Raw genomic sequence first — 22,266 nt, 5'->3', positions numbered from 1 at the left:
GTGTGTAAGTGAGTGTGTGAGTGTGTGAGTGAGTGTGTGTGAGTGTGTGTAAGTGAGTGAGTGTGTGAGTGTGTGTGTGTGTGTGTAAGTGAGTGTGTGAGTGTGTGTGTGTGTGTAAGTGAGTGTGTGACTGTGTGAGTGTGTGAGTGAGTGTGTGTAAGTGAGTGAGTGAGTGAGTGTGTGTGTGTGTGTGTAAGTGAGTGTGTGACTGTGTGAGTGTGTGTGTGAGTGTGTGTGTAAGTGAGTATGTGACTGTGTGAGTGTGTGTAAGTGTGTGTGTGAGTGAGTGTGTGTGAGTGTGTGTAAGTGAGTGTGTGAGTGTGTGAGTGAGTGTGTGTGAGTGTGTGTAAGTGAGTGAGTGTGTGAGTGTGTGTGTGTGTGTGTAAGTGAGTGTGTGAGTGTGTGTGTTTGTGTAAGTGAGTGTGTGACTGTGTGAGTGTGTGAGTGAGTGTGTGTGAGTGTGTGTAAGTGAGTGAGTGAGTGAGTGTGTGTGTGTGTGTGTAAGTGAGTGTGTGACTGTGTGAGTGTGTGTGTGAGTGTGTGTGTAAGTGAGTATGTGACTGTGTGAGTGTGTGTAAGTGTGTGTAAGCGAGTGTGTGTGTGTGTGTGAGTGTGTGTGAGTCAGTGTGTGTTCAGTGCAGTCAGTGTGCAGCGATGGTGTTTCACTGACTCTGCATGACAGGGGTTGAGGTGCTTGTTCTCGGCTGCTGTGCCTGTGGGGTCACGGGCCTCGGTGCAGGGAAGGACAGATTGGTGAAACCTCCGGTTCAGACCAAGTGATTGTGACTTGTCGTGCACCACGTGACTCCTCCCACCAGGGCTCTCTGAGTGAGAGGCCTCACTGGCCCCTCCCTCCCTCTTGGACTTTGACTGACACCTTGTTTGGCCAATCACAGCTCATCTGTTAATCTTTTTTTTCCTTTTTTTTCCTTTGTTTCTTTCCCTCCATCTCATCCCCTCCTCCCACTCAGACGCGGACACTCCCAATCCTACACTTACTACCTGTGAGTAGCCTGTCAGCCTCCAGCAGCACCCCTGACTGTCCCTGTGAGGGCCACACGCTGACCCTTCGCGTGTGTGTGTGTGTGTGTGAATTCACCACGTTTCTGTAAAATCACCGCTGGCTCTTTCGCCAAGAAACAGCAGACAAAGGAGAGGAGGGGGAGGAGGCGGCTGAGTGCCTGGCGGCCCTCACTGTCCTTTCCCCTGCCACACACACACACACTCAAGTTTGTCGCTCTCACTTTGGCCTTCAACACCTGCGTGTGTGTGTATATGTTTAACCTTGCTTGTGGGGAACCTGACCAAACACCTCCTTGTGAGGACCTTAATATGGAGCATATGGCTGGACCCCACAAGCCTCAATCAGAGGATCAGAATCACTGGGTCCAGGTGAGTGTCCATGTGTTTAGCTAGGAGAGGTCCTCACATCCAATACAGGAATGTGTGTGTGTGTGTGTGTGTGAGAGAGAGAGCGAGAGAGAGGTTGAACAAATGGATGTTTTTTCCATTCACACTCGGAATAGAAAGAGACAAATATGGGGCTCTTAAATTGAAGTGTGTTTTTCTGTTTGTGCTGGATGATGGAAGCTTTTAATGGGGGTTGAGCAGCGGGGGGGTCATGTGACCGTGGCTGGCTCTGACACGGTGCGTCTGTCTGCAGGAAGTTGGCCAAGAAAAGGAAGGAGACTCTCAGCTCCAGGCAGGAAATGACTCTGATGGTCAACAGCTCGCAACACACCACGCTGATGGAGACACACACGCGCAGTGAGTCTGCCCACATGCACGCGCACGCAGGTGTCTCATGTTGCTGTGTTTCTGCAGGTCTGTCGTCTCCTTCCTCCTTCACTTTGAAGACAAACGTTGGTGCTCAGGCGTCTTACTTCCCAGGTAACACACGCACGCCGGTCTCTCTCTGTCCTTGTGGGGACCTGTCCTGGCCATCACCCTTCCCCCAGCCTCTCATCCTGAACACACGGCTCACCTGGACCAGGCCCACGTCCACACAAGGGCACCTGGTCCTCACATGGAGGCGTTGTGTCAAGAATTGGTCCCCACAAGGCAGGACAGAGACGGGCGCCCACGCTCGCTCCCACTCCAGCTAAATGACTCTAAATGGTCCTGTGTGAATGTGTGTTTTTGTGCCTGTGTGTGTGTCTCTTCAGATCCATTGGTTCCAACTGCAATTCTGGGTGAGATGTCCTTTTCTTATTCCACAGCAAAACGGTCTGAACAGTGAGACAGACAGGAGGTAGACAGGCAGGAATAGACAGGTGGATGGAGGGTGAGGCAGATTCATTCACTCATGCTTCACCTTTGCCATGATGTTTGTCAAACTGCTCCATTTCAGAAGGTGATGTTGTGCGCAGACACATGAGCTCAGGTTGTGTGGACGGTTGTGACGCGGGCTGTGGAGCGGCGTCCTGCGCCGCGGACCTGCTCTCGAGTTGGTGAGCGGCCTGGCGCTCGCTGTGGCTCGAAACTCACGCCTCTCTGTGAGGAGGGCAGCGGCTGGAGCGAGGGGGGAGGAAGGGAGGGAGGCAGCAGGCGTCACCTCATCCACCTCACCACGTCATGGTCTGTGTGTGACCCCCGACCTCTGCATGCCGACGTCTTTATGACCTCACCCCCAGTCCACGACTGGCTTGTATGAAGCCCTCAGACAGGCCTAGACGCTAGACCAGCCGGTGAGCGAGCCAGCTAGTTAGCACGTGGGCCAGTTGGCAAGCGAGCTAGTTAGTAAGCAGGCGAGTTAGCAAGCGAGGCGGTTAGCAAGCGAGCTAGTTAGCAAATGAGCCAGTTAGCAAGAGAGCCAGTTAGCAAATGAGCCAGTTAGCAAGCAAGCTAGTGGGCAAATTAGCTAGTTAGCAAGAAACCGAGCTAGTTAGCAAGAGAGCTAGTTAGCAAATGAGCCTGTTAGCAAGCGAGCTAGTTGGCAAGTGTGTGTCTCTGTAGCTCACTGAAGCTCCGTTGTTGCTAAACAATGTCTCCTCTCTCTCTCTCTCCACCTGTTCTCTCTAAAGTGCCTATTAATGGTAAGTTGATTGACATTTGGGGCGAACGGGGTCATTTGTTTTGGGGCGGGGTCATGTCACCATGGAGCCACACCCACTGTCACCTCATCACATGACCACCTCCCTCATCCCTGAGTGGGTGGGCTGTTTTTGCTAGAGAGCGTCTGATTGGTCAGGCAGCTGCCAGGTGAGACAGAGCAGGGTCAGAGGTCAGTGCAACCAATCCAGGTGTTGCGGCCCAGTCCGGGTGACGGGCTCACGCCGGTGTAAGAGTTGGAGTCAGCACAGTTTCGCCCTGCTTTAAGTGGGTTGACAGTAGCCATGGCAACCAGCACCCGCCCCAACATGATGACGGGAACGTGGAAGTGATGGTGTGGAAAACGTGCGTCACAGCGGCAACGCGGTCGCTGTGTTGTCAGTGTGGCTGCGGGGTCCGTGTCGAGGGCAGTTTCCCTGCCAACAGCGTGTTTGTTGTGGTGGCGATTCAGCTGTTTGTTGTGTTACGAGTGTAGTCACCGTGTGTTTCTGGTTGTGTCCATGACAACAATGTGTCTGTCTCCATTGGGCGCTTGTTTTGTCGAGCGTCTCCATGATGCTTGTGGTGTGGTGTGGCGGTGTCCTCAGTCACCCGTGTGCTGTCGCACCTGCCGTCCGGACCAAGTGGTCACGGCCTCCACATTGTTGTGGCTTTCACAGACGACAGCCACACCATGAGCAGCGAGACCAGCAGCCTGGTTCAGTCCCACTACCAGCAGCGGGAGGCGGAGCGGGAGGCGCCGCACTACCTGACGGGTCAGCTGCATCCCGCCATCCGGGTGGCCGACCTGCTGCAGCACATCACGCAGATGAAGTGTTCTGAAGGCTACGGCTTCAAGGAGGAGTACGAGGTGAGGACACGCACGCACGCTGCGCATGTGATACATTATAGATCTTCCCTCCAGCTAATGGTGCAAAACTAGGAGTGTCGTGGTGGACTTTGCTGATCCTACTTTTTGGGGACCCATTCTTGACAAAACACTATCCTTATGAGGACCTAATGACACTGTGGAGACATTTGGCTGGTCCTCTTGAGGTTAAGCCTCAATTTGAGGATGAAGACTTCAACATAACTGGGTTCTGGCTCAGGTGAGCCTTGTGTTCTGGGGGAGAGGCTGGGGAAAGGGTGATGGCCAGGAGAGGTCCCCACAATCTCCCCACCAGGATAGAAAAACAAACGTGTGTGTGTTTAGATGCATGTCTGTGTGTGTGCGTGTGTGAGTGAGTGTGTGTGTGTGTGGAGCTGTGTGTGTGTGTGTGTGGAGCTGTGTGTGTGTGTGTGTGGAGCTGTGTGAGTGTGTGTGTGGAGCTGTGTGAGTGTGTGTGTGGAGCTGTGTGTGTGTGTGTGTGGAGCTGTGTGAGTGTGTGTGTGGAGCTGTGTGTGTGTGTGGAGCTGTGTGTGAGTGTGTGTGGAGCTGTGTGAGTGTGTGTGTGGAGCTGTGTGTGTGTGTGTGTGGAGCTGTGTGTGTGTGTGGAGCTGTGTGTGAGTGTGTGTGGAGCTGTGTGAGTGTGTGTGTGGAGCTGTGTGTGAGTGTGTGTGGAGCTGTGTGTGTGTGTGGAGCTGTGTGTGTGTGTGTGTGCGTGAGTGTCTGTGTGGAGCTGTGTGAGTGTGTGTGTGCGTGAGTGTGTGTGCGTGAGTGTGTGTGTGGAGCTGTGTGTGTGTGTGTGTGAGTGTGTGTGTGTGTGGAGCTGTGTGTGTGTGTGGAGCTGTGTGAGTGTGTGTGTGGAGCTGTGTGTGTGTGTGGAGCTGTGTGTGAGTGTGTGTGGAGCTGTGTGAGTGTGTGTGTGGAGCTGTGTGTGTGTGTGTGTGGAGCTGTGTGTGTGTGTGGAGCTGTGTGTGAGTGTGTGTGGAGCTGTGTGAGTGTGTGTGTGGAGCTGTGTGTGAGTGTGTGTGGAGCTGTGTGTGTGTGTGGAGCTGTGTGTGTGTGTGTGTGCGTGAGTGTCTGTGTGGAGCTGTGTGAGTGTGTGTGTGCGTGAGTGTGTGTGCGTGAGTGTGTGTGTGGAGCTGTGTGTGTGTGTGCGTGAGTGTGTGTGTGTGTGGAGCTGTGTGTGTGTGTGGAGCTGTGTGTGTGTGTGTGTGAGTGAGTGTGTGTGTGGAGCTGTGTGTGTGTGTGTGTGGAGCTGTGTGTGTGTGTGTGTGGAGCTGTGTGTGTGTGTGTGTGGAGCTGTGTGTGTGAGAGAGTTGCCAGCAGGCTGCCCTCAGGCCTGATCCATAATACATACTGACATACTGAGTCCACATTCAGAATCATTTCACTCTCCATTTGCACAGCTCCTCAGTGTTTTTACTTTTCCACTCTCGGCTGTGGCCCCCACACAACCCTTCCCCCCAGCCCCCTCCCGTTTGCTTGGGAGCATGTGATGCTTCATTGTTGCGTCTGTCTGACTCTGCTTTCCTCCCTTGCTTCTGTGCTGTGATCGGACAGTTGAACGAGGTAAGACCCCCTTCTCGCCCACGTGGAAGGTCCGACCTCGGCTTGTTGTCTGGGCCTGACTGGCCCTCAGTCCTGTCTGTGTGTGTGGCCCCCGTAAGAGCAGTGGGCTGGCGGGGAGGTGTTGAATCCTCTTGTTCCGTTTCAGGGTTTCTTTGAGGGTCAGTCTGCGCCCTGGGACTCGGCCAAGAAGGACGAGAACCGGCTGAAGAACCGCTACGGCAACATTATCGCCTGTATGTGCCTCACACACACACACACACACACACACACGCACGGGCGTGGTCAGGCTTGAGAGTCGTGAGCGGTGGTTACCTGCCAGTCAGTAACTGTTGAAGAGTGTTTGTGTGTGAGGCAGACGACCACTCTCGCGTGCGGCTGCAGCCTCAGGATGGAGAGAGCAGCTCCGACTACATCAATGCCAACTATGTGGACGTGAGTAACGGACACACACACACACACACACACGTGCGCGGAAAGTAAATACTTACTTTTCTTTAAAGGTCAAACTGAAATATTCTCTTCGACTTTGTTTCCATGACGACGGTCGTGATCTTGGATGTTGGTGGTGTAGACTGTGTAAACAAACAGAAACACTGTGTGTGTGTGTGTGTGTGTGCGTGGACCTGCTTTAGCTATACTTGTGAGGACCAACCAAGTCTTGGAAACATACCTCACGAGGACATTTTGCTGGTCCCGCTTGCCTGAGTGTGTGTGGCTGTGTGTCCGGCCATGCCAAACCTTTTTTTTGCCAAACCTGTGAGGACCTAGTCTCGACAGGCCTCCTTCTTGTGAGGACATTTGGGCCTGTCCTCACAAGGTTTAGAGGCTTAAAACCTCAGTGAAAGCAGTTGGTCTCAGTCTGGCTCAGTGTCCTGGAGGGTGAGGTTCAGGGGAAGAGGCTGGGGAAAGGGCGATGGCCGTCAGAGGTCCTCACAGGAACACGTGTTGACGTGAGTGCATGGCGCTCTCTGACCTGGCTGTGACCCTGGCTGTCTCCTGCAGGGCTACCATCGGCCCAACCACTACATCGCCACACAAGGTGAGTGGCTGCGGTTGTTTTGACCCTGCTGAGATGCCGTCACTGACGCAGCGTTGCCTGCGTCTCCAGGTCCAATGCAGGAGACGGTGTGTGATTTCTGGCGAATGGTTTGGCAGGAGAACACAGCTGTGATCGTCATGGTGACGAACCTGGTGGAGGTGGGTCGGGTAAGTCACGCACACTCTCACACACTCACACACGCACGGTGAACTTGACCTTTGCGAGTCCAAGACCCTGGTGGACCAGAGGCTGACAGCAGGTGATTATGGCACCAGTCTCTTGACCAATGGTTGGGTTTCACCGCTCACACACACACACACACACACACACACACGCCAAACACCAACAAATCCATGATTTATTCATACCACTGTTCAGCTCATCTGTTGCCATAGAGACCATCTCATTTACCCACCAGTAATTAGCTCCTAATTGTTTTCTAATGAGATTTTAATATCAACTGTGTTTATGTTCACACCTCCAAACAACTGAGTCTGAGTCTGGTCCAGAGTCCTGCTTCAAATGTGTGTGTGTGTGTGTGTGTGTGTGTGTGTGTGTGTGTCCAGGTGAAGTGCTGTAAATACTGGCCAGATGACTCCGACATCTATGGAGACATGAAAGTGACTCTGATCGAGACTCAGCTGCTGTCGGAATATGTGGTCAGGAGCTTCGCTGTGGAGAAGGTGCCTCCCTCTCTCCCTCCCTCCCTCCCTCCCTCCCTCTCTCTCTCCCTCCCCCCTCCCTCTCTCTCTCCCTCCCTCCCTCCCTCTCTCTCTCTCACCCTCACTCTCTCCCTCTCTCTCTCTCTCCCTCTCTCCCTCTCCCTCCCTCCCTCCCTCTCTCTCTCTCTCCCTCACTCTCTCCCTCTCCCTCCCTCCCTCCCTCCCTCTCTCTCTCTCCCTCACTCTCTCCCTCTCCCTCCCTCCCTCCCTCTCTCTCTCTCACCCTCACTCTCTCCCTCTCTCTCTCTCGCCCTCTCTCCCTCTCCCTCCCTCTCTCTCTCTCACCCTCACTCTCTCCCTCTCTCTCCCTCCCTCCCTCCCTCCCTCTCTCCCTCTCCCTCCCTCCCTCCCTCTCTCTCTCCCTCTCTCTCTCTCCCTCTCTCCCTCTCCCTCCCTCCCTCTCTCTCTCTCTCTCTCTCCCTCTCTCCCTCTCTCTCTCCCTCTCTCTCTCTCCCTCTCTCTCTCTCTCACCCTCACTCTCTCCCTCTCTCTCTCCCTCCCTCTCTCCCTCCCTCTCTCTCTCACTCTCTCTCTCACGCACACCCACAGACAAAACACAAACAGGACACCCAAACTTCATGAGGACCTCCTCAAACACACCTCTATGTGTGTGTGTGTATCAGAGGGGCGTGGCTGAGATCCGAGAGATCCGGCAGTTCCACTTCACGGGGTGGCCTGATCACGGGGTGCCACTTCACGCCACAGGCCTGCTGGGCTTCATCCGCCGCATCAAAGTCAAGACTCCGCCCAGCGCCGGCCCAACAGTGGTCCACTGCAGGTGACCTTGATTCCAGGTTCCCTGGTGATGTGGAACAGGCCAGTGACCCGCGTGTGTGTGTCTCAGCGCGGGGGCCGGGCGGACGGGCTGCTACGTGGTCATCGACATCATGCTGGACATGGCCGAGCGCGAGGGTGTGGTGGACATCTACAACTGTGTGAGGGAGCTGAGAGCACGGCGCGTCAACATGGTCCAGACAGAGGTAAACTGAGGACCTCACACGGACCTATGAGGAGAGCAGCAGAAGTGCTCTCACAGCAGGGGCTCTGTGGAGCCTTTCTTTCACTCCAACTCTCCCTGTGTGCGACCGGCAGGAGCAGTACGTCTTCATCCACGACGCCATCTTGGAGGCCTGCCTCTGCGGCGACACCGCCATCCCCACCAGTCAGCTGCGCTCCGTCTACTACGAGATGAATCGGCTGGACCCTCAGACCAACTCCAGTCAGATGAAGGACGAGTTCAGGGTACCTGCCTGCGTGTGACCCCCTCCCCCCCATACCCCGCCTTGTGACAGCCTGGCTGCTCTTCTCCTCCTCAGACGCTGAACATGGTGACGCCCACGCTGCGTGTGGAGGACTGCAGCATCGCCCTGCTGCCCAGGAATCACGAGAAGAACCGCTGCATGGACGTCCTGCCGCCTGACCGCTGCCTGCCCTTCCTCATCACCATCGATGGAGAAAGTTCCAACTACATCAACGCTGCGCTGATGGATGTGAGTCACCTTCAACCTCACCCCACCCACCCCCCCTTCCTCATCATGCCGCTCTCTGGCCAGAGCTTCAAGCAGCCCTCAGCTTTCATCGTCACCCAGCATCCTCTTCCAAACACGGTCAAAGATTTCTGGCGCCTGGTTCTGGACTACCACTGCACGTCCATCATCATGCTGAACGACGTGGACCCAGCCCAGGTGAGGGAGGCGACTGGCTGGAGGGAAGCCGCCGTGACCTGACCCGCTCTGTGTGTCAAGCTCTGTCCCCAGTACTGGCCCGAGGACGGGGTCCACCGCCTGGGCTCCCTGCAGGTGGAGTTCGTCTCAGCCGATCTGGAGGAGGACGTCATCAGTCGCATCTTCAGGATTTACAACACGGCCAGGGTGCGTCCACAGCCGATCGCGGCAGAGCTCCACACTCCTCCTGCTTCACTCAAAGTTTCACTTTTGGGGTTGTTTGATTTGCACACCCCAGCTGTTGGCGTGTGGGGTGCCTTTGATCCCAACCTCCATCTCATCCTTGTTCACCCAATTTAGATCTGAGGGTGTTTGATTTCTGCCTGGGCCAAGTTTAGCATTTGTTACCGTTGACTGTGGTTTGTTCCCTCAGCCGCATTTCCACCCGCCCTCTCACACTTTCTTCAGTCCCTCTTCTCCATCCTTCCTCTCTTCCTGTTCTCTCCCTTCCTCCTCGAGTGCTTCATCCCTCCATCCTCTTCTCTGTCCTTCCTCCCTCCGTGACTCCTCTTCCTGTTCTCTCCCTTCCTCCTCGAGTGCTTCATCCCTCCATCCTTTTCTCTGTCCTTCCTCCCTCCGTGACTCCTCTTCCTGTTCTCTCCCTTCCTCCTCGAGTGCTTCATCCCTCCATCCTCTTCTCCTTCCTCCCTCCCTCCCTCCGCTCCCTGGCAGCACCGCACCGTGGTCTCAGCCCAGCGTCTGGTGTGTGTGCTGCTTCTCCTCACAGCCCCAGGACGGTTATCGGATGGTGCAGCAGTTCCAGTTCCTGGGTTGGCCCATGTACCGGGACACGCCGGCCTCCAAGCGCTCCTTCCTGAAGCTGGTGCACCAGGTGAACAAGTGGCAGGAGGAGTACGACGGCGGGGACGGACGCTCAGTGGTGCACTGCCTGTAAGGCCCGACCCGCCCCTCCCCCACCCCACACCTCACACCTCACCCACCTACCTGAGAGCTGACCTGTGTGTCCCAGGAACGGCGGCGGGCGAAGTGGAGTCTTCTGCTGCGCCAGTAACGTGTGCGAGATGATGAGACGGCAACGGACCTGCGATGTCTTTCACGCCGTCAAGAGCCTGAGGAACAACAAGCCCAACATGGTGGACCTGCTGGTAGGTACCTGCCGCCCTCCGTGCTGCAGCAGGGCGGCGCCGTGTTGACACCCTGTGCTTGCAGGAGCAGTATAAATTCTGCTACGAAGTTGCACTGGAGTTCCTGACCTCTGCCTGAGCACAGCCTCCGTCCTGGGCAGCAGTTTGCACTGAGGGCGCCTCGCTCCCCACCGTCGGCAGCACAAGATGGCGGCGGCCGCGTGACCTCTTGTTCTTTCATGTGTTATTTAAATTTTGTGAATCGCTGTTGTAAATACGTCTCACCTGTAAATGCGCAGACGAGTGACGGATCCGTGGTGTCGGCCGGAGGTCACCACCCCGGACCAGCGTGCTCGCACCAGGGGCCTCACTACTGCAGAACCACATGTAGAAAAGACGCGGCGCTGCGCTGGGCCTGCACATGAGCTGGTGACGTGTATCGCGCTCTGAGCAAAGACCCTCTGTGTTTCCAGAGCAACTGTTGGAGTCCTTACACCTGTGCACTTGTGTTACCATGGTTACGCCAACGCTCCTTCGTTGATGGCCTGTGTTCATGAAAGTATTTAATAAATGTCACTTGATCCCCAACACAAACAAAGCAGGCAACTGAGCACCAGCGGAGCTTCCGCCTGTTGTCTGACGCCTGCTTTAAGTGTCCGTGCGTCAGGACCGTGAGGAGAACGCGCGTCTGCGCGGAGCGTTTCCCGACTGAGCCGCGCGGATCAACGTGACCGTGACGTGACCCGGAAAGAATCCTGGGCTCACGGACTTCAGCAACTGTCGAAGCCAAACGTCTTGTCTTGAGAGACGGACAAGGCTGTTTGGGGAGAAAAGAAAAATACCGAATTCAAAATGTTCCCGTGTGGACGATGGAAAGAGGAACCCAGGGCGGAGGAGAAAAGGTCACCCGGGTGACGGTATGTTCGTGACGTCACACTAAATACCGTGTCACCAAGCTGACACGCCAGTCAGAATTGTCGTCTATGAACTGCTGCGCTGGTGGACGTTGACGGGGGAAGGTCCGCGGAGTTGAGCGATGACAGCGGCGCGGGTGAGTCGGACTGCGTGAGGGACCTGCTCCGGGTCTGCTGGCGAGGCACTGCTCGGCGCGCGCCCTCTGCCGGTCACCATGGCGAACTGCCGAAGACACGCCGCGTTCATGCAGGTACTTCACCCGTCGGGAACCTTCCATGTGTTCCCACAGACGTGTTCCACCACAGTAAGGCAACGAAACGCACAAGAATGAATGTTTGAAAGCCAGAAAGCTTCCTGGCTGGCTCCCAGAGATGCTCTGGCTCGAGTCCTGAGGGATTCTCGGGTGCGCGTGTGTGCCGCTGAGGGGGGCGCCACCTGAAACTGGGGGTCGAACAAAATACACTTGGTCGAATAAGCAGAGAGCCGGATAGCGTGAGCAGCGCGAGTCACACACAACTGATCAAGCGGGTCCGGTAACAGTGTCATCAGCCACTTCTAAACATGGACACATCCGCATTCAAGAAGAAGGATTTTCACTTTGAAATGACCCATGGCATTGACCTCTAGCCTCCTGGGAGTCTTTCGCGGGAGCAATAGTTGGATTTTCTAAAACAATAAGGAGTATTTCCGTGTCTTTCCAACCAGCTCCGTTTGAGCATGACCGTAATACTCGCTTTACACGAGCACTGTGGAACTGCGGAGCGTCGTTCTGATGCGGGCTTGACTCCAGTGTTTACGTTTGGGCTCGACATTTCTGGTCCGTGAGTGATGGAACACACCGGACTCCGAGTCGGTGTTCTAGCGAATGTTGGGCGGCTGGTCACGAGGGGGCGCTCCAGCCCCGCCACCGCCGTTCGTCTCTTCTGCAGAGGAAGCAAGGATTTCTTTCTTCTTAGCAGCCAGCCATTATTTGGAGTCGGACAAGGTTCCGTGTTGAGAATGCTGCGTTGGCGCTGTGACGAGAATAAGTGGCGCGAGCGGTTCTCTAATCCCTTTGAATGGTTGTGTTCCGTTGAGGGAAACTGGACCGAACGTGGCCAGCAGGCGGCGCAGTGAGGAGGCAGCGGCTGCTGAAGAAGAAGAAGAAGAAGAAGAAGGAGAACTCAGCGGAGGCTCGCGGAAGAATCCCGTTTCAGGAGTTTCTCGAAGAAACTCTCCACTCTGTTGGTGCTCGTCAACAGTTCCTTCACTTCCAGATTCGACTCGAAGGTAAATGCCGTGGCCCAGGCGGGCTGTGAGTCAAAGACGCCGTCGTAAAGTGGCGGACACGGGGTTAGCTCAAGGCTAACGCTCCGGAAGAAACAACTTTGTTTGGTCAACGCCTGAGTCTGTTTCAGTCACTCGACGACCGAAACTACTATGTTCTGTCACCTTGGTGCGACTATGTGGTCCTCACTAAAGAGCTGGACTCGCGCTGATCAGTCCAGTGCAACTGTTGACAAAGTCCTGGTCGGCGGCCGGGACCAGACCGTCACCTCCATACGGAGGGGCCGTTGTCTTCATTCATCTGTTGCTTTCGTGTGATCAGAAGCCCCGTCCTCGGCCCGTTCATGGGAACACGGCTCCTCTGCGTCTGGAGAAGGAAAGGGCAGCGTAGCTCCAGCCCAGGTCCAGATGTTGACCTGTGCTGGAAGGTCCTCCCGAGCCATAACTGCATGAACCTTTCTCACGTGAGACCCTTCGCGCACAGCATATTTGCTCATGTCAGAGCCAACACACTCAGCAGTGATCAGCAGCCTTCATGTGTTTTAATGAAGCACGGAGATCATGCTGCGCCCACGCGTCAGCCGACGTGGTTCATCACATGACGCCGGGATGTTTTTGACAGCTTCATACGTGTCGGACGCATGTGACACGCCACATGCAACAGACACGTCGCCAGGTCGACAAACATGGGCACGTCCTCGTGACACTGCCCGTCTGGGCGCCGCACTACCATGAAGCAACTCATGATAACTGCAGCTTTGAGTGGAGGTTGCTTTGTTTCCCCATGCGTTGCCCAGTGAGGTGCTGAGGACAGCATGAACACGTGAGGTCAAGAGATGAGGTGTCACAAATCTTTCCCACTCAGTCGCAGCCATGCGTCACTGTCCCTCTGGTTCTTCAGGCTGATGAGCAAACATTCCGTCCTTTCAGAATGTCTTCTCCACACCTGGGTGCGGCCACGGCTGCAGGGCTCCACGAGGAAGTGCTGAGGCCGAGCAGGGAGGTGGGCTGCCAGTGGGAGAGTCCGCAGGGGCAGAAGAGGGAGGTGGGCTGCCAGTGTGACCCCGCAGAGAGGAGGGACGCTGGAGTCCAGGTGGACCTTCTGACTCAGCAGCTGTCAGGTGAGTCAGTGAGCATGTCTGGAGCCACACGAGCAAACGCAAGACAAGGAGCCGTCCTGTCAACTGTGCGCAACTGTGTGTGTGTGTGTGTGTGTGTGTGTGTGTGTGTGTGTGTGTGTGTGTGTGTGTGTGTGTGTGTGTGTGTGTGTGTGTGTGTGTGTGTGTGTGTGTGTGTGTGTGTGTGTGTGTGTGTGTGTGTGTGTCCACAGACTCCTCCGCCGTGCTGCTGCACTGTTTCTCAGTCCGCCCGGACGGCCCAGATGGGGGCGCCCTGCTGCAGCACTGTACCCCGAAGCGCACTCGGACCAGAACCATCAGAAGTCCCATCCAGTCAGAGTTCCTGTCAGATTCCTCATACACGCATGCTGGACCCAAGAGGGCGGCGAGAAGACGAGGAGCCCCACAGCAGGGCTCCAGCCCCGCCGCCCCGGCTGCGGCTGGTCCAGAGCCAAGTGTGGCATCCCCCGGACAAGCTCTGCCGCATCAGCAAGAAGGCGAGGAGCTTGTGACAGAAGATCCTGCTGATCCCAGCTGGACTCCTGCTGAAGAAGGTGAGGCGTCAACTACGGTGCTAGGTGAGAGGCATGGCAACGACAGAGGGCAATCCAGAGGAAGCTGGAGTGAGCAGTGCAGTCTGACCTGGCAGTGTGGTGGCTTGACTTAGACTGATGCGTTTTGATTCTGTTTTGGTCGCTCATCATTTCACTGGCAGCCTGTTCCAACCGCTTCCTCTCTGCTGATGGGAGGCTGCCAAGCCAGCGGGTCACGGCGAAGGTCGGCACGGAGTGGAGTGCTGGCTGCAGTCACATGACCGTCCAGGAAACCAAAGTTTGGTATTTCTCTTGGTCGGACTGCACGACCTGGAGGACCTGGTTCATAGCTGGACCGAGCTAGCGTGCAGCCCAGTAGCTGGACTGATCTTGCCGTGCCACGCAGGAGTTTCAGCGACGTGGCAGAAGTAAACAAACTGCTCCTCCAAAACAAACAAACAAGTGTGAGTGTGAGAGAGCGAGTGATGAACACAAAACCAACTGTTGACATGGTTGCCAAGCTAGTCAGGGACACGCCAGTGGGATGAAGTGGGCTCCCGCCGCTGCAGGCCCTGCAGCCAGCCAGGCAAGCTTTGTTGACATAAGTAATGAAACATGACTTCATGGCAGCCAGCTCCATGAGTTCAGCCACGTTAGCACGTGGCATCACTTGCGACATTAACCGCAGTTACAGTGAGTGGAAATGAACTCAAAAAGTCCCCAGCATGCTTTGCCACAGCTGTATGCTGTACATGCATGGTGGCCCCGGCGCTGAACCTGAGCCAGGTGTCCGGCGTCAGGGCTCTGCAGTGGTGGAGCTGGAGCCTGTGGCTCCGACGCTCGTCCACCGTGCTGCCGACCGTTTGTGCCGTCTGGTCAGACCATGGCGCACTCCCAGTCTGTCTCTGTTGTTGACCCAGTCACAGTCGTCTCCCCTCTCCTCCTCCTCCACAGAGCCGCGCCCTGACGGCCGGCATGCCTCCGTGCCGGCGCTGAAGCTGGACCCCGACAGCACCATGTGTGAGGTCTGTGGGAAGGTGATGAAGAAGTCCAGCCTGACTCAGCACTCCTTCATCCACACGGGGAGGAAACCCTTCTCCTGCCATCTCTGTGAGCTGCGCTTCAATCGCCGTGGAAATCTGCAGCACCACCTGAGCCGGATGCACCCGAACGGCGTGACCAAACTGGAGAAGAGGCGCAAGGTGCAGACCTGGCTCTGCGAGGTCTGCGGCAAGACCTTCAACTGCCGCTCAGCCTTGAAGTTGCACGAGGTCATCCACACTGGGGTCAAAGCCCACCGCTGCGACCTTTGCCCCAAAGCCTACATGCGCATATATGAGCTGAACCACCACAAGAGGACGGTGCACGTGGATGGCCAGGCCGCTCCGGGGCGCGCCGGCTCCATGCTCTGCGACCGCTGTGGGAAGGAGTTTAAATACAAGTCGCAGCTCGCTCTCCATGTTCAGACGCACACCGGCGAGAGGCCGCACCACTGTCACATCTGTGGCCGCAAGTTCGGGCGTCGGCGCTACCTGGAGCGCCACGTGTCTGTGGTCCACAGCAGCCAGGACCCGGAGGTGAGCCCGTCGCCCGAGCCCCCGCTGCCTTTTCCCTGCGGAGAGTGTGGCAAGCGGCTGAAGTCGGCGGCCTCTCTGGCAGCTCACGCTTGCCTTGGCGGCGGAGACAGACCTCACCGTTGCAGCGTCTGCCAGCGCAGCTTCCTGTGCAGCACCAGCCTGAAGCAGCACCACCTGCGGGTGCACATGAAGGTCCGGCGAAGCAAGGCAGCCGCGGCAAAGATGTTCCCGTGCGCGGTCTGCGGGAAGGTCTTCAGGTTCCGCTCCTTGCTGGCGGGACACGCCATGATCCACAGCGAGGTTCGACCGCACGCCTGCGACTTCTGCAGCCGCAGATTCAAGCGCGTCAGCCACCTGAAGAAGCACCGCCAGACGGTTCATGCAAACGGTGCTCGTCTCCCAGAGACCTTCGTGTGTCCCTTCTGCGGCCAAGACAAGAAGTGTCGCTCTCAGCTCAGCATGCACCTCATGATCCACACCGGGGAGCGGCCCTTCGCCTGTGACCTCTGCCCGGCTCGCTTCAACCGCCGCGGCAACCTGCAGCAGCACCAGAGGGCGGTCCATGGGGTGGGCCGCCCCACCCCCGACCCGCCCGTCCTCTTTGAGGATGACGGGGAAGCGCTGGCATGTAAGGAGGAGGAGACTCAGATGGGTCTGGACCCGAGTTCGGACCACAGTTGATTGTTCTCATTCTGCTCCTGTGGCTCGCCTGGAACAGCAGTTGCTCAAAGTAAAACTGTTGAAATTGCACTTGATCAAAGCGGCTCAGTGTGTGGTGTTTCTGTGTCGGGCAAAAGGTCGATCCCGGTGTGACCTGGATCCTAATCTTTGTCTGGGGCCTGTGGTGAGGCGGGTGTAGCAGGACTGAGGCTGGCAGCAAGGAAGGAGGCAGGCAGGGACTTTGCATGAGCTTCATCTTCATGTGTGAGCTGATAGACGCTCGGCTCATCCTCGGTGCTTCTTCAGTCTCAACACGTTGGCGTGGCCACGTCCCCTCCTGAACAGCGCCACAAACCTCAATGGCATGTATTGTAGCAGAGCCAGAGTTGATGCTGTCATGAAGCCTGGGCTTGACGGCTCTTCAGAAGCAGACTGTTGTTATCGCCGTCCACACCAAAGGTTTCGCAGACTCGACACAAAAGACACAAGGAGACGAATACTAAAGAGTTTCAGGCGTGTTCTGGGTGCGCCAAGAGGCCCCTCTTTAACCTCTCTCTCACATATACAGTAATGTAGCGTTGCTCCTGCTGTATTATTGTGACCATTAAAGGCATTTTATGAGCGGCTGTTGAATGGCTGCAGTGGACCTTCCGGGCCAGATAGAGGCGCTGCAGCCACTCACCGACGATGGACTTGCGAGTGTTTCCGGTGCGGCCTGGCTCCGAGCGGGTTTTCCCAAGTTCCCAAGTTTCTCTTTCAAATTAAGTTTGGTCTTCGACTCGCAGTTGTTTTGGGGGCCGCCAGGCACCGCATCACTCGACCGTCAAGTGAACCCGGGATTCGAGCGCCCTCGGCGAAGGCAGCAGGTTGGTGAGGCTGAAGCGCCATCGTTAGCACGTTAGCCGGCCGCTGCTAACGCAACAACCGAGGGACAGGCAGTGGCTTTACAGCGGTGAGCCTGCTGTGGCGCCGTGTTTGCATGAGTTCGAGAAGTCCGCTACACGTCCGTCGAGTTTAGTGAACGATGTGAAGGCTTCCGAGTGGCCTTGTGCTTGCTGTTGCTTCCTGGCTTCCTCTGTGCTCTCGCCCTGTAGCCACACTCGGTCAACTACAGTGGCGGAAGAGTAGGGCAGGCCTCAAACAAGCCTTAGTCTCTCAAACCAGGTCTTCTGGGCTTGACAGGATGACGTCACCCCCTGAAGGAGCGGTGCACGGGGTGAGGAGCAGCCGGGAGGTGGGCTGCCAGTGGGAAAGTCCAGTGGAGGAGAAGAGGGAGGTGGGCTGCCAGAGTGACCCCGCAGAGAGGAGGGACGCCGGAGTCCAGGTGGACCTGCTGACTCAGCAGCTGTCAGGTGAGTCCAGGGCTTGGCTGACCAGAGAGATGCAAGGTCCAGTGAGCGCTCCGATGTGTGAGCCAGAGCCTGGCCATGGTCGGCTTCCAGCTGCACTGTGGTGAAGGGCGTGTGCTGACTGGAAACCAGCGCCATGAAGGTGATGATTTTTGTTCGACTGGAAGAGAAGTTTGCAGCTAGGTGTGTGTGTGTGTGTGTGTGTGTGTGTGTGTGTGTGTGTGTGTGTGTGTGTGTGTGTGTGTGTGTGTGGCTGCACCATGAACACACCATCTGAACAAGACAGACGTGCATGTCCTCTGTCCATCCACCTTCCAGTGACGCAGGGGGCCACACACTCTTTGGCCCGGTGTGGCCCCCCCAGTGTGGCCCCCGGCTCTCACAGTGCTGCATCTGCTCCCTGCCACGTCTCTGCCATCCGTGCTCTCACGCCGTTACAGTCATCGCTCTTCTCTCGGTGTGGTGGCATTTTTTGAGCATTTCTTAGGTGCTGCCTTCAGCGTGTGTGTCAAGTGGACTGTTAAACAGTGACGCACCTTTTGACGGCTTCAGCGTCGCAGGGAAACAGCATGTTAGCGGCGTTAGCTCGCGGGTCCAACAAGGAGCACTGTTGAGTCTGAGCCCAGTGCTGATGTGTCTCTGTGTTCTTCACAGACTCGTCCGGGGTGCTGCTCACCTGTCTGTCCGTCAGACCTGACGGGCCTGACGGAGGCGCGCTGCTGCGCCACTGCACCACCGCGCCCAGAAGCAGCAGCCATGTCAAGCCATGCATCAAACGCGCCGCCGCCCCCCCTGCCAGCTCCCCCTCCCCAGCACCGGCCAGGGCCAGAAGCCAGCGGCGCCGGCGCCCGCCCCGCTGGAGAGAAGAGCAGCAGGCGGAGAACACGGCGGGCCGGCGGTCACGCCGTCAACATCAAGTCAGTGCCGATGCTCAGCAGGAGGGGCAGCTGCAGCAGGAGGAGGAAGATGTCAGTGACCCCACGTGGACTCCGCCATCGGGTGAGTGTGATCCGGCTTCATGCTGTTGTCAGACGCATTCAACGTGTGAGCGTGGAGCGGAACTGAACCATTGGACCTGAGCTCCAGACCTGCCAGGTTAGCGTCAGCCCCGACCCTGGGCCGGAGCGGGTCGCGGTGCCCGGGGTGTGCACAGATCTGGTCAGCCGCCTCTATCTCTCTCTCTCTCGCCCTCACCGCAGCGGCCGACTCCCAGGGTGCACCTGTGCCGGCGCTGAAGCTGGAGGCCGACAGCAGCGTGTGCGAGGTGTGCGGGAAGGTGATGAAGAACAAGTCCAGTCTGGCCCGACACTCCTTCATCCACACGGGCAGGAAGCCGTACGGCTGTCACCTGTGCCAGCTGCGCTTCAACCGCCGCGACAACCTGCAGCACCACCTGGCGCGCCTGCACCCCAACGGCGTGGCCCGGCTCCAGAAGCAGCGGCAGGTCCAGACCTGGCTCTGCGAGGTCTGCGGCAAGACCTTCAACTGCCGCTCGCGGCTGAAAACCCACGAGGTCATCCACTCGGGGGTCAAGCCTCACCACTGCGACCTTTGCCCCAAAGCCTACATGCGGCTCAACGACCTGGAGCACCACAAGCGGACGGCCCACCTGGACGGCGGCCGGCCTCAAGCCTCGGGCTCGCTGCTCTGCGACTTCTGCGGCAAAGAGTTCAAGTGCCGCTCGCAGCTGCAGATCCACCTGCAGACGCACACGGGTGAGCGGCCGCACCTCTGCGACATCTGCGGCCGCAAGTTCGGACGCCACTACCAGCTCAAGCGCCACAAGGTGCTGGTGCACGCCGCCCGAGCCGACGGCGATGGCAGCCCGTCTCCGCAGCCCGACGCCTTTCCCTGCGGCGTGTGCGGCAAGCGGCTGAAGTCAGAGGCTCTGCTGGTGGCGCACGCTGGCGTGCACGGCGGCGACAAGCCTCACCGCTGCAGCCTCTGCCTGCGCAGCTTCCTGCGCGCCACCTGTCTGAAGCAGCACCACCTGCGGGTGCACCTGAAGCTGCCCGTCAGCCGGGCGCCGGTGCGCGTCGGCTCGCCCGCCGCCCCCGCCGCGTTCCCGTGTCCGGTCTGCGGGAAGGTCTTCAGGTTCCGCTCCTTGCTGGCGGGACACACCATGATCCACAGCGAGGTCCGGCCGCACGCCTGCGACTTCTGCAGCCGGCGCTTCCGCCGACTCAGCCACCTGAAGAGGCACCGCGAGCTGGTCCACTCCAACGGCGCCCGTCTGCCCGAGAACTTTGTGTGTCACATCTGCGGCAAGGACAAGAAGTGTCGCTCGCAGCTGGCGCGGCACGTCATCGTCCACACCGGCGAGCGGCCCTTCGCCTGCGACCTCTGCAGCGCCCGCTTCAACCGCCGCGGCAACCTGCAGCAGCACCGCCGCCGCATGCACGGCGTGGGGCTCCCGGCGGCCGAGCCGCCTCTGCCTGTCCTGTTCGACGACGACGACGACCTTCCCTCCGCCTGCAAGCAGGAGGAGGCCGTTGTGACGCGGCTGGGGGCGGAGCCAGCGGCGCCCACCTGAGGAAGCGCGTGGGAGTCTGTCGCACTGAGCGGTTAAAATAAAGCGCCTTGGACCAAGCTGGACGTGTGAAGGGCTTTATTAGTGCTGCCCCGTGGCGCCGTCACACGGCGATGCGCTCGGCTCGGGGCGCCCTGCTGATCCACAGGTTGGGGGCGCCGACTGTGGTCTTGGCTCTGCGGGAGCTGTGGAGGCGGCCAGAGGGTGAGCGTGGAACGTGACGGATGCGGCGGCGGCGGCGCTCACCTTCCACTCAGCGTCTGCACGCAGCAGCTCAGCGCCGCCACCAGGAGCAGCAGCAGCAGCGGGATGGTGGGAATGACGATGTAGAGCAGCAGCGTCCCTGCAGGGGGCAGAACACAGCGGCTCGGGCCTCAACACCTGGCGCAGCCATCGGAGCTCAGCCTACCTGGGGCGCCGGGCGCTGGCATCTGTGGGGGCGTGTCCTCTGTGGCTCCGCCCTCTCCCAGCGCAGGCTCTAGAAAAGCCCAGAACCGTCAGTCATCACATCGAGTCTGACGCGACGTGACGTCACACCTGTGTCCCGCCCTTCGCTGACGCCGTCCTCCTCCAGCAGGTGACGCTCTGGACAGAAGACCAGCTTGTGAAAACACTGACACCTGGTGGGCCGGCGGGCGGACGCAGCTCTACCTGACTGATATTTGCAGATGAAGTTGTGTTTCATGTTGCAGCGGTCGTCGTTCCAGGTGTACAGGTAAGCTCCGCCCAGTCCCGGCCGCGCAGCCGGCTGGTGGTACATCACCACGCAGGCCTCACCGCCGCAGGATGGCTCATCCAAGTACCACTTCCTGGGAGACGGAGGCCGGTCAGGTGCCGGGGGAGGCGCGGGGTCACGTGACACTCACCTGAAGGTGGCGGGGCTGCCGTCCGTCCAGCGGTACGACTGGGGACAGGACGCGATCCCGTCAGGACCGTCCGAGCGGCTCAGTCCGATCCAGAAGTCGCCGTCTGAGATGCCGCCCCCCGAGCCCGAGCGCAGCTCCTGCCGCGGGGATGTCGGTCAGCCGACGTGGGGGGTGGGGGGGTGGGGGGGGGAGTCTCACCTCCAGCAGCTCCTGCACCTCCCTCTGCTCCTCCTCGCTCTCGATGCTCAGCAGTTCTCCTCCATCGGTGCCGCACGCCTCGCTCGCCTCCCAGAACGCCACGCGACTCGACACGTCATGGAAGTACGCGACTTTGTAGCAGCGCCGCTCCGATCGGCCGATGCACAGCGTCTGACCTGCAGGGGGAGCCAGTGAGTGCAGTGTTGCACTCTAAACACCGCGCGCGCGACTCGTCAAGCTCCGGCGGCAGCAGCGCCTTTCAGTGCGCGCGCTGCGCGTCGAAGCGTGACTGACGGCGGTCCTGCTCGTGTGGGCGTCTGCGCCGAGTTGTGCGTGAACCCCGAAAGAAGCGCGAGACCTTACCGCTGACCACGCGAGCGCCGCCGCCGGCGCTGACCACCGTCGCCATGACGACCGGCAGCACCAGGCTCCACATCGCTGAACCGCTGTGCTGCAGGAGATTTCAGGTCTGGCGGCGGAAGCTCGTGCTGACCATGTTCGCTCCTCCAGGAGCTCCAGCCGAGTGACCAGTGGCCGCCCGCGCGCCGGCGCGCTCGCCCCTCCCTCTCTTTAATCCACTTAAGTCGCCGGCTCCATCAATACACTGGTGCAAGCAGCAGCTGCTCAGGTCAGAGGTCGCAGCAGAACAGGCGGCCGCTGGAGCCGGAGCGGCTAATGGCTGCCGCGGCAGCAGCGTCACGCGCAGGTTGACGGACAGACGGACGGCTTCGATCCCGCTCGCCGTCCTCCCATGGATTTCTCATCACCGCTGTTGGTTACCATGGCGACGCAGCATCCTGCTCTTTGATTGACACACACGCGCGCACGCGCCACTCACAGAAGACGCTGTGAGTGGCGCGTGCGTGTGTGTGTGAAACCCGGTTATTCTGAAGTCTGAATGCTCACAACTGAGGCTGAACCCTGTGGGGTCCAGCATCGGTCCCCACCAGGGCAGATAAGCTGAAACACACACACACTATTGATTTTGGTATTGAGCCGACTGCAGGCTCCACACACACACGAAGAGGCTCCGTGATTCAATCCCCAGATGATCTGCTTCCTCGACAATATTCACACACACACACACACCAGGGGGCGGACATGAGGAAGATGAAGGTGAGGTGAGGAAGATGATGGTGAGGTGAGGAAGATGAGGGTGAGGTGAGGAAGATGAAGGTGAGGTGAGGAAGATGATGGTG

The 22,266-nt window shown here is 58.2% G+C and overlaps 3 protein-coding genes across 10 annotated transcripts in view; 2 read left to right on the top strand and 1 right to left on the bottom strand.

The window, feature by feature from the left end:
- The window catches only part of LOC128756565 (receptor-type tyrosine-protein phosphatase mu-like), a 28,785-nt gene extending 18,163 nt beyond the window's left edge, over positions 1–10,622 (top strand). For 2 of the 4 annotated variants that reach the window (XM_053861200.1, XM_053861197.1), the window contains 19 exons: positions 1,664–1,767; positions 1,825–1,890; positions 2,166–2,192; positions 3,024–3,035; positions 3,711–3,901; positions 5,631–5,718; positions 5,841–5,917; positions 6,488–6,524; positions 6,594–6,691; positions 7,091–7,207; positions 7,870–8,024; positions 8,091–8,226; positions 8,339–8,488; positions 8,563–8,736; positions 8,800–8,931; positions 8,992–9,117; positions 9,698–9,861; positions 9,941–10,076; positions 10,141–10,621. In XM_053861200.1, the coding sequence (XP_053717175.1) occupies positions 1,664–1,767; positions 1,825–1,890; positions 2,166–2,192; positions 3,024–3,035; positions 3,711–3,901; positions 5,631–5,718; positions 5,841–5,917; positions 6,488–6,524; positions 6,594–6,691; positions 7,091–7,207; positions 7,870–8,024; positions 8,091–8,226; positions 8,339–8,488; positions 8,563–8,736; positions 8,800–8,931; positions 8,992–9,117; positions 9,698–9,861; positions 9,941–10,076; positions 10,141–10,194 (2,044 nt within the window). In that variant the 3' untranslated portion in view covers positions 10,195–10,621. Of the gene's footprint in view, positions 1–971; positions 1,005–1,663; positions 1,768–1,824; positions 1,891–2,165; positions 2,193–3,023; positions 3,036–3,710; positions 3,902–5,476; positions 5,486–5,630; positions 5,719–5,840; positions 5,918–6,487; positions 6,525–6,593; positions 6,692–7,090; positions 7,208–7,869; positions 8,025–8,090; positions 8,227–8,338; positions 8,489–8,562; positions 8,737–8,799; positions 8,932–8,991; positions 9,118–9,697; positions 9,862–9,940; positions 10,077–10,140 lie in introns of all 4 variants that reach the window. The other 2 variants (XM_053861196.1, XM_053861198.1) reach the window with 2 other exon arrangements.
- A 146-nt stretch (positions 10,623–10,768) lies between these two features.
- Positions 10,769–20,097, top strand: LOC128756566 (zinc finger protein 83-like). 5 transcript variants are annotated; one of them, XR_008414264.1, is made up of 5 exons: positions 10,769–12,239; positions 13,167–13,357; positions 13,567–13,908; positions 14,842–16,990; positions 18,128–18,263. XR_008414264.1 is itself a non-coding variant. In XM_053861201.1 (4 exons), the coding sequence occupies exons 2-4, from the start codon at positions 17,308–17,310 to the stop codon at positions 20,004–20,006; spliced, it is 1,848 nt and encodes a 615-aa protein (XP_053717176.1). In that variant the 5' UTR covers positions 16,142–17,076; position 17,307; the 3' UTR covers positions 20,007–20,097. The 5 variants fall into 5 exon arrangements, 2 of the variants coding, with proteins under 2 accessions (XP_053717176.1, XP_053717177.1); XR_008414265.1 differs by having other exon boundaries at positions 13,567–13,851; positions 14,842–17,076; positions 18,128–18,256; XR_008414263.1 differs by having other exon boundaries at positions 14,842–17,076; positions 18,128–18,256.
- On the bottom strand, positions 20,070–21,821 carry chodl (chondrolectin). Its single transcript, XM_053861203.1, has 8 exons — positions 21,431–21,821; positions 21,068–21,243; positions 20,870–21,006; positions 20,655–20,812; positions 20,541–20,588; positions 20,413–20,481; positions 20,250–20,346; positions 20,070–20,188 (listed from the first exon to the last, which is right to left on the bottom strand). The coding sequence occupies exons 1-8, from the start codon at positions 21,501–21,503 to the stop codon at positions 20,107–20,109; spliced, it is 840 nt and encodes a 279-aa protein (XP_053717178.1). The 5' UTR covers positions 21,504–21,821; the 3' UTR covers positions 20,070–20,106.
- Positions 21,822–22,266: the final 445 nt, after the last annotated feature.

Source organism: Synchiropus splendidus, chromosome 3 (genome assembly GCF_027744825.2).
Source record: "Synchiropus splendidus isolate RoL2022-P1 chromosome 3, RoL_Sspl_1.0, whole genome shotgun sequence".
Classification (NCBI taxonomy): domain Eukaryota; kingdom Metazoa; phylum Chordata; class Actinopteri; order Syngnathiformes; family Callionymidae; genus Synchiropus; species Synchiropus splendidus.
Note: the sequence above shows the minus strand (reverse complement) of the source record. Positions and strands in the feature narration are given on the sequence as shown.

What these genes read in the sequence shown, in the direction of transcription:
- LOC128756566 (XM_053861201.1), top strand. Translation starts at nt 17,308, where the DNA reads ATGACGTCACCCCCTGAAGGAGCGGTGCACGGGGTGAGGAGCAGCCGG. An exon ending in GCTGACTCAGCAGCTGTCAG is followed by an intron (nt 17,477 to 18,127) that starts GTGAGTCCAGGG and finishes TGTTCTTCACAG; the next exon opens with ACTCGTCCGGGGTGCTGCTC. An exon ending in CACGTGGACTCCGCCATCGG is followed by an intron (nt 18,473 to 18,672) that starts GTGAGTGTGATC and finishes CCCTCACCGCAG; the next exon opens with CGGCCGACTCCCAGGGTGCA.
- chodl (XM_053861203.1), bottom strand. Translation starts at nt 21,503, where the DNA reads ATGTGGAGCCTGGTGCTGCCGGTCGTCATGGCGACGGTGGTCAGCGCC. An exon ending in CATCTGCAAATATCAGTCAG is followed by an intron (nt 20,589 to 20,654) that starts GTAGAGCTGCGT and finishes TCTTCTGTCCAG; the next exon opens with AGCGTCACCTGCTGGAGGAG. An exon ending in CAGCGAAGGGCGGGACACAG is followed by an intron (nt 20,482 to 20,540) that starts GTGTGACGTCAC and finishes GGGCTTTTCTAG; the next exon opens with AGCCTGCGCTGGGAGAGGGC.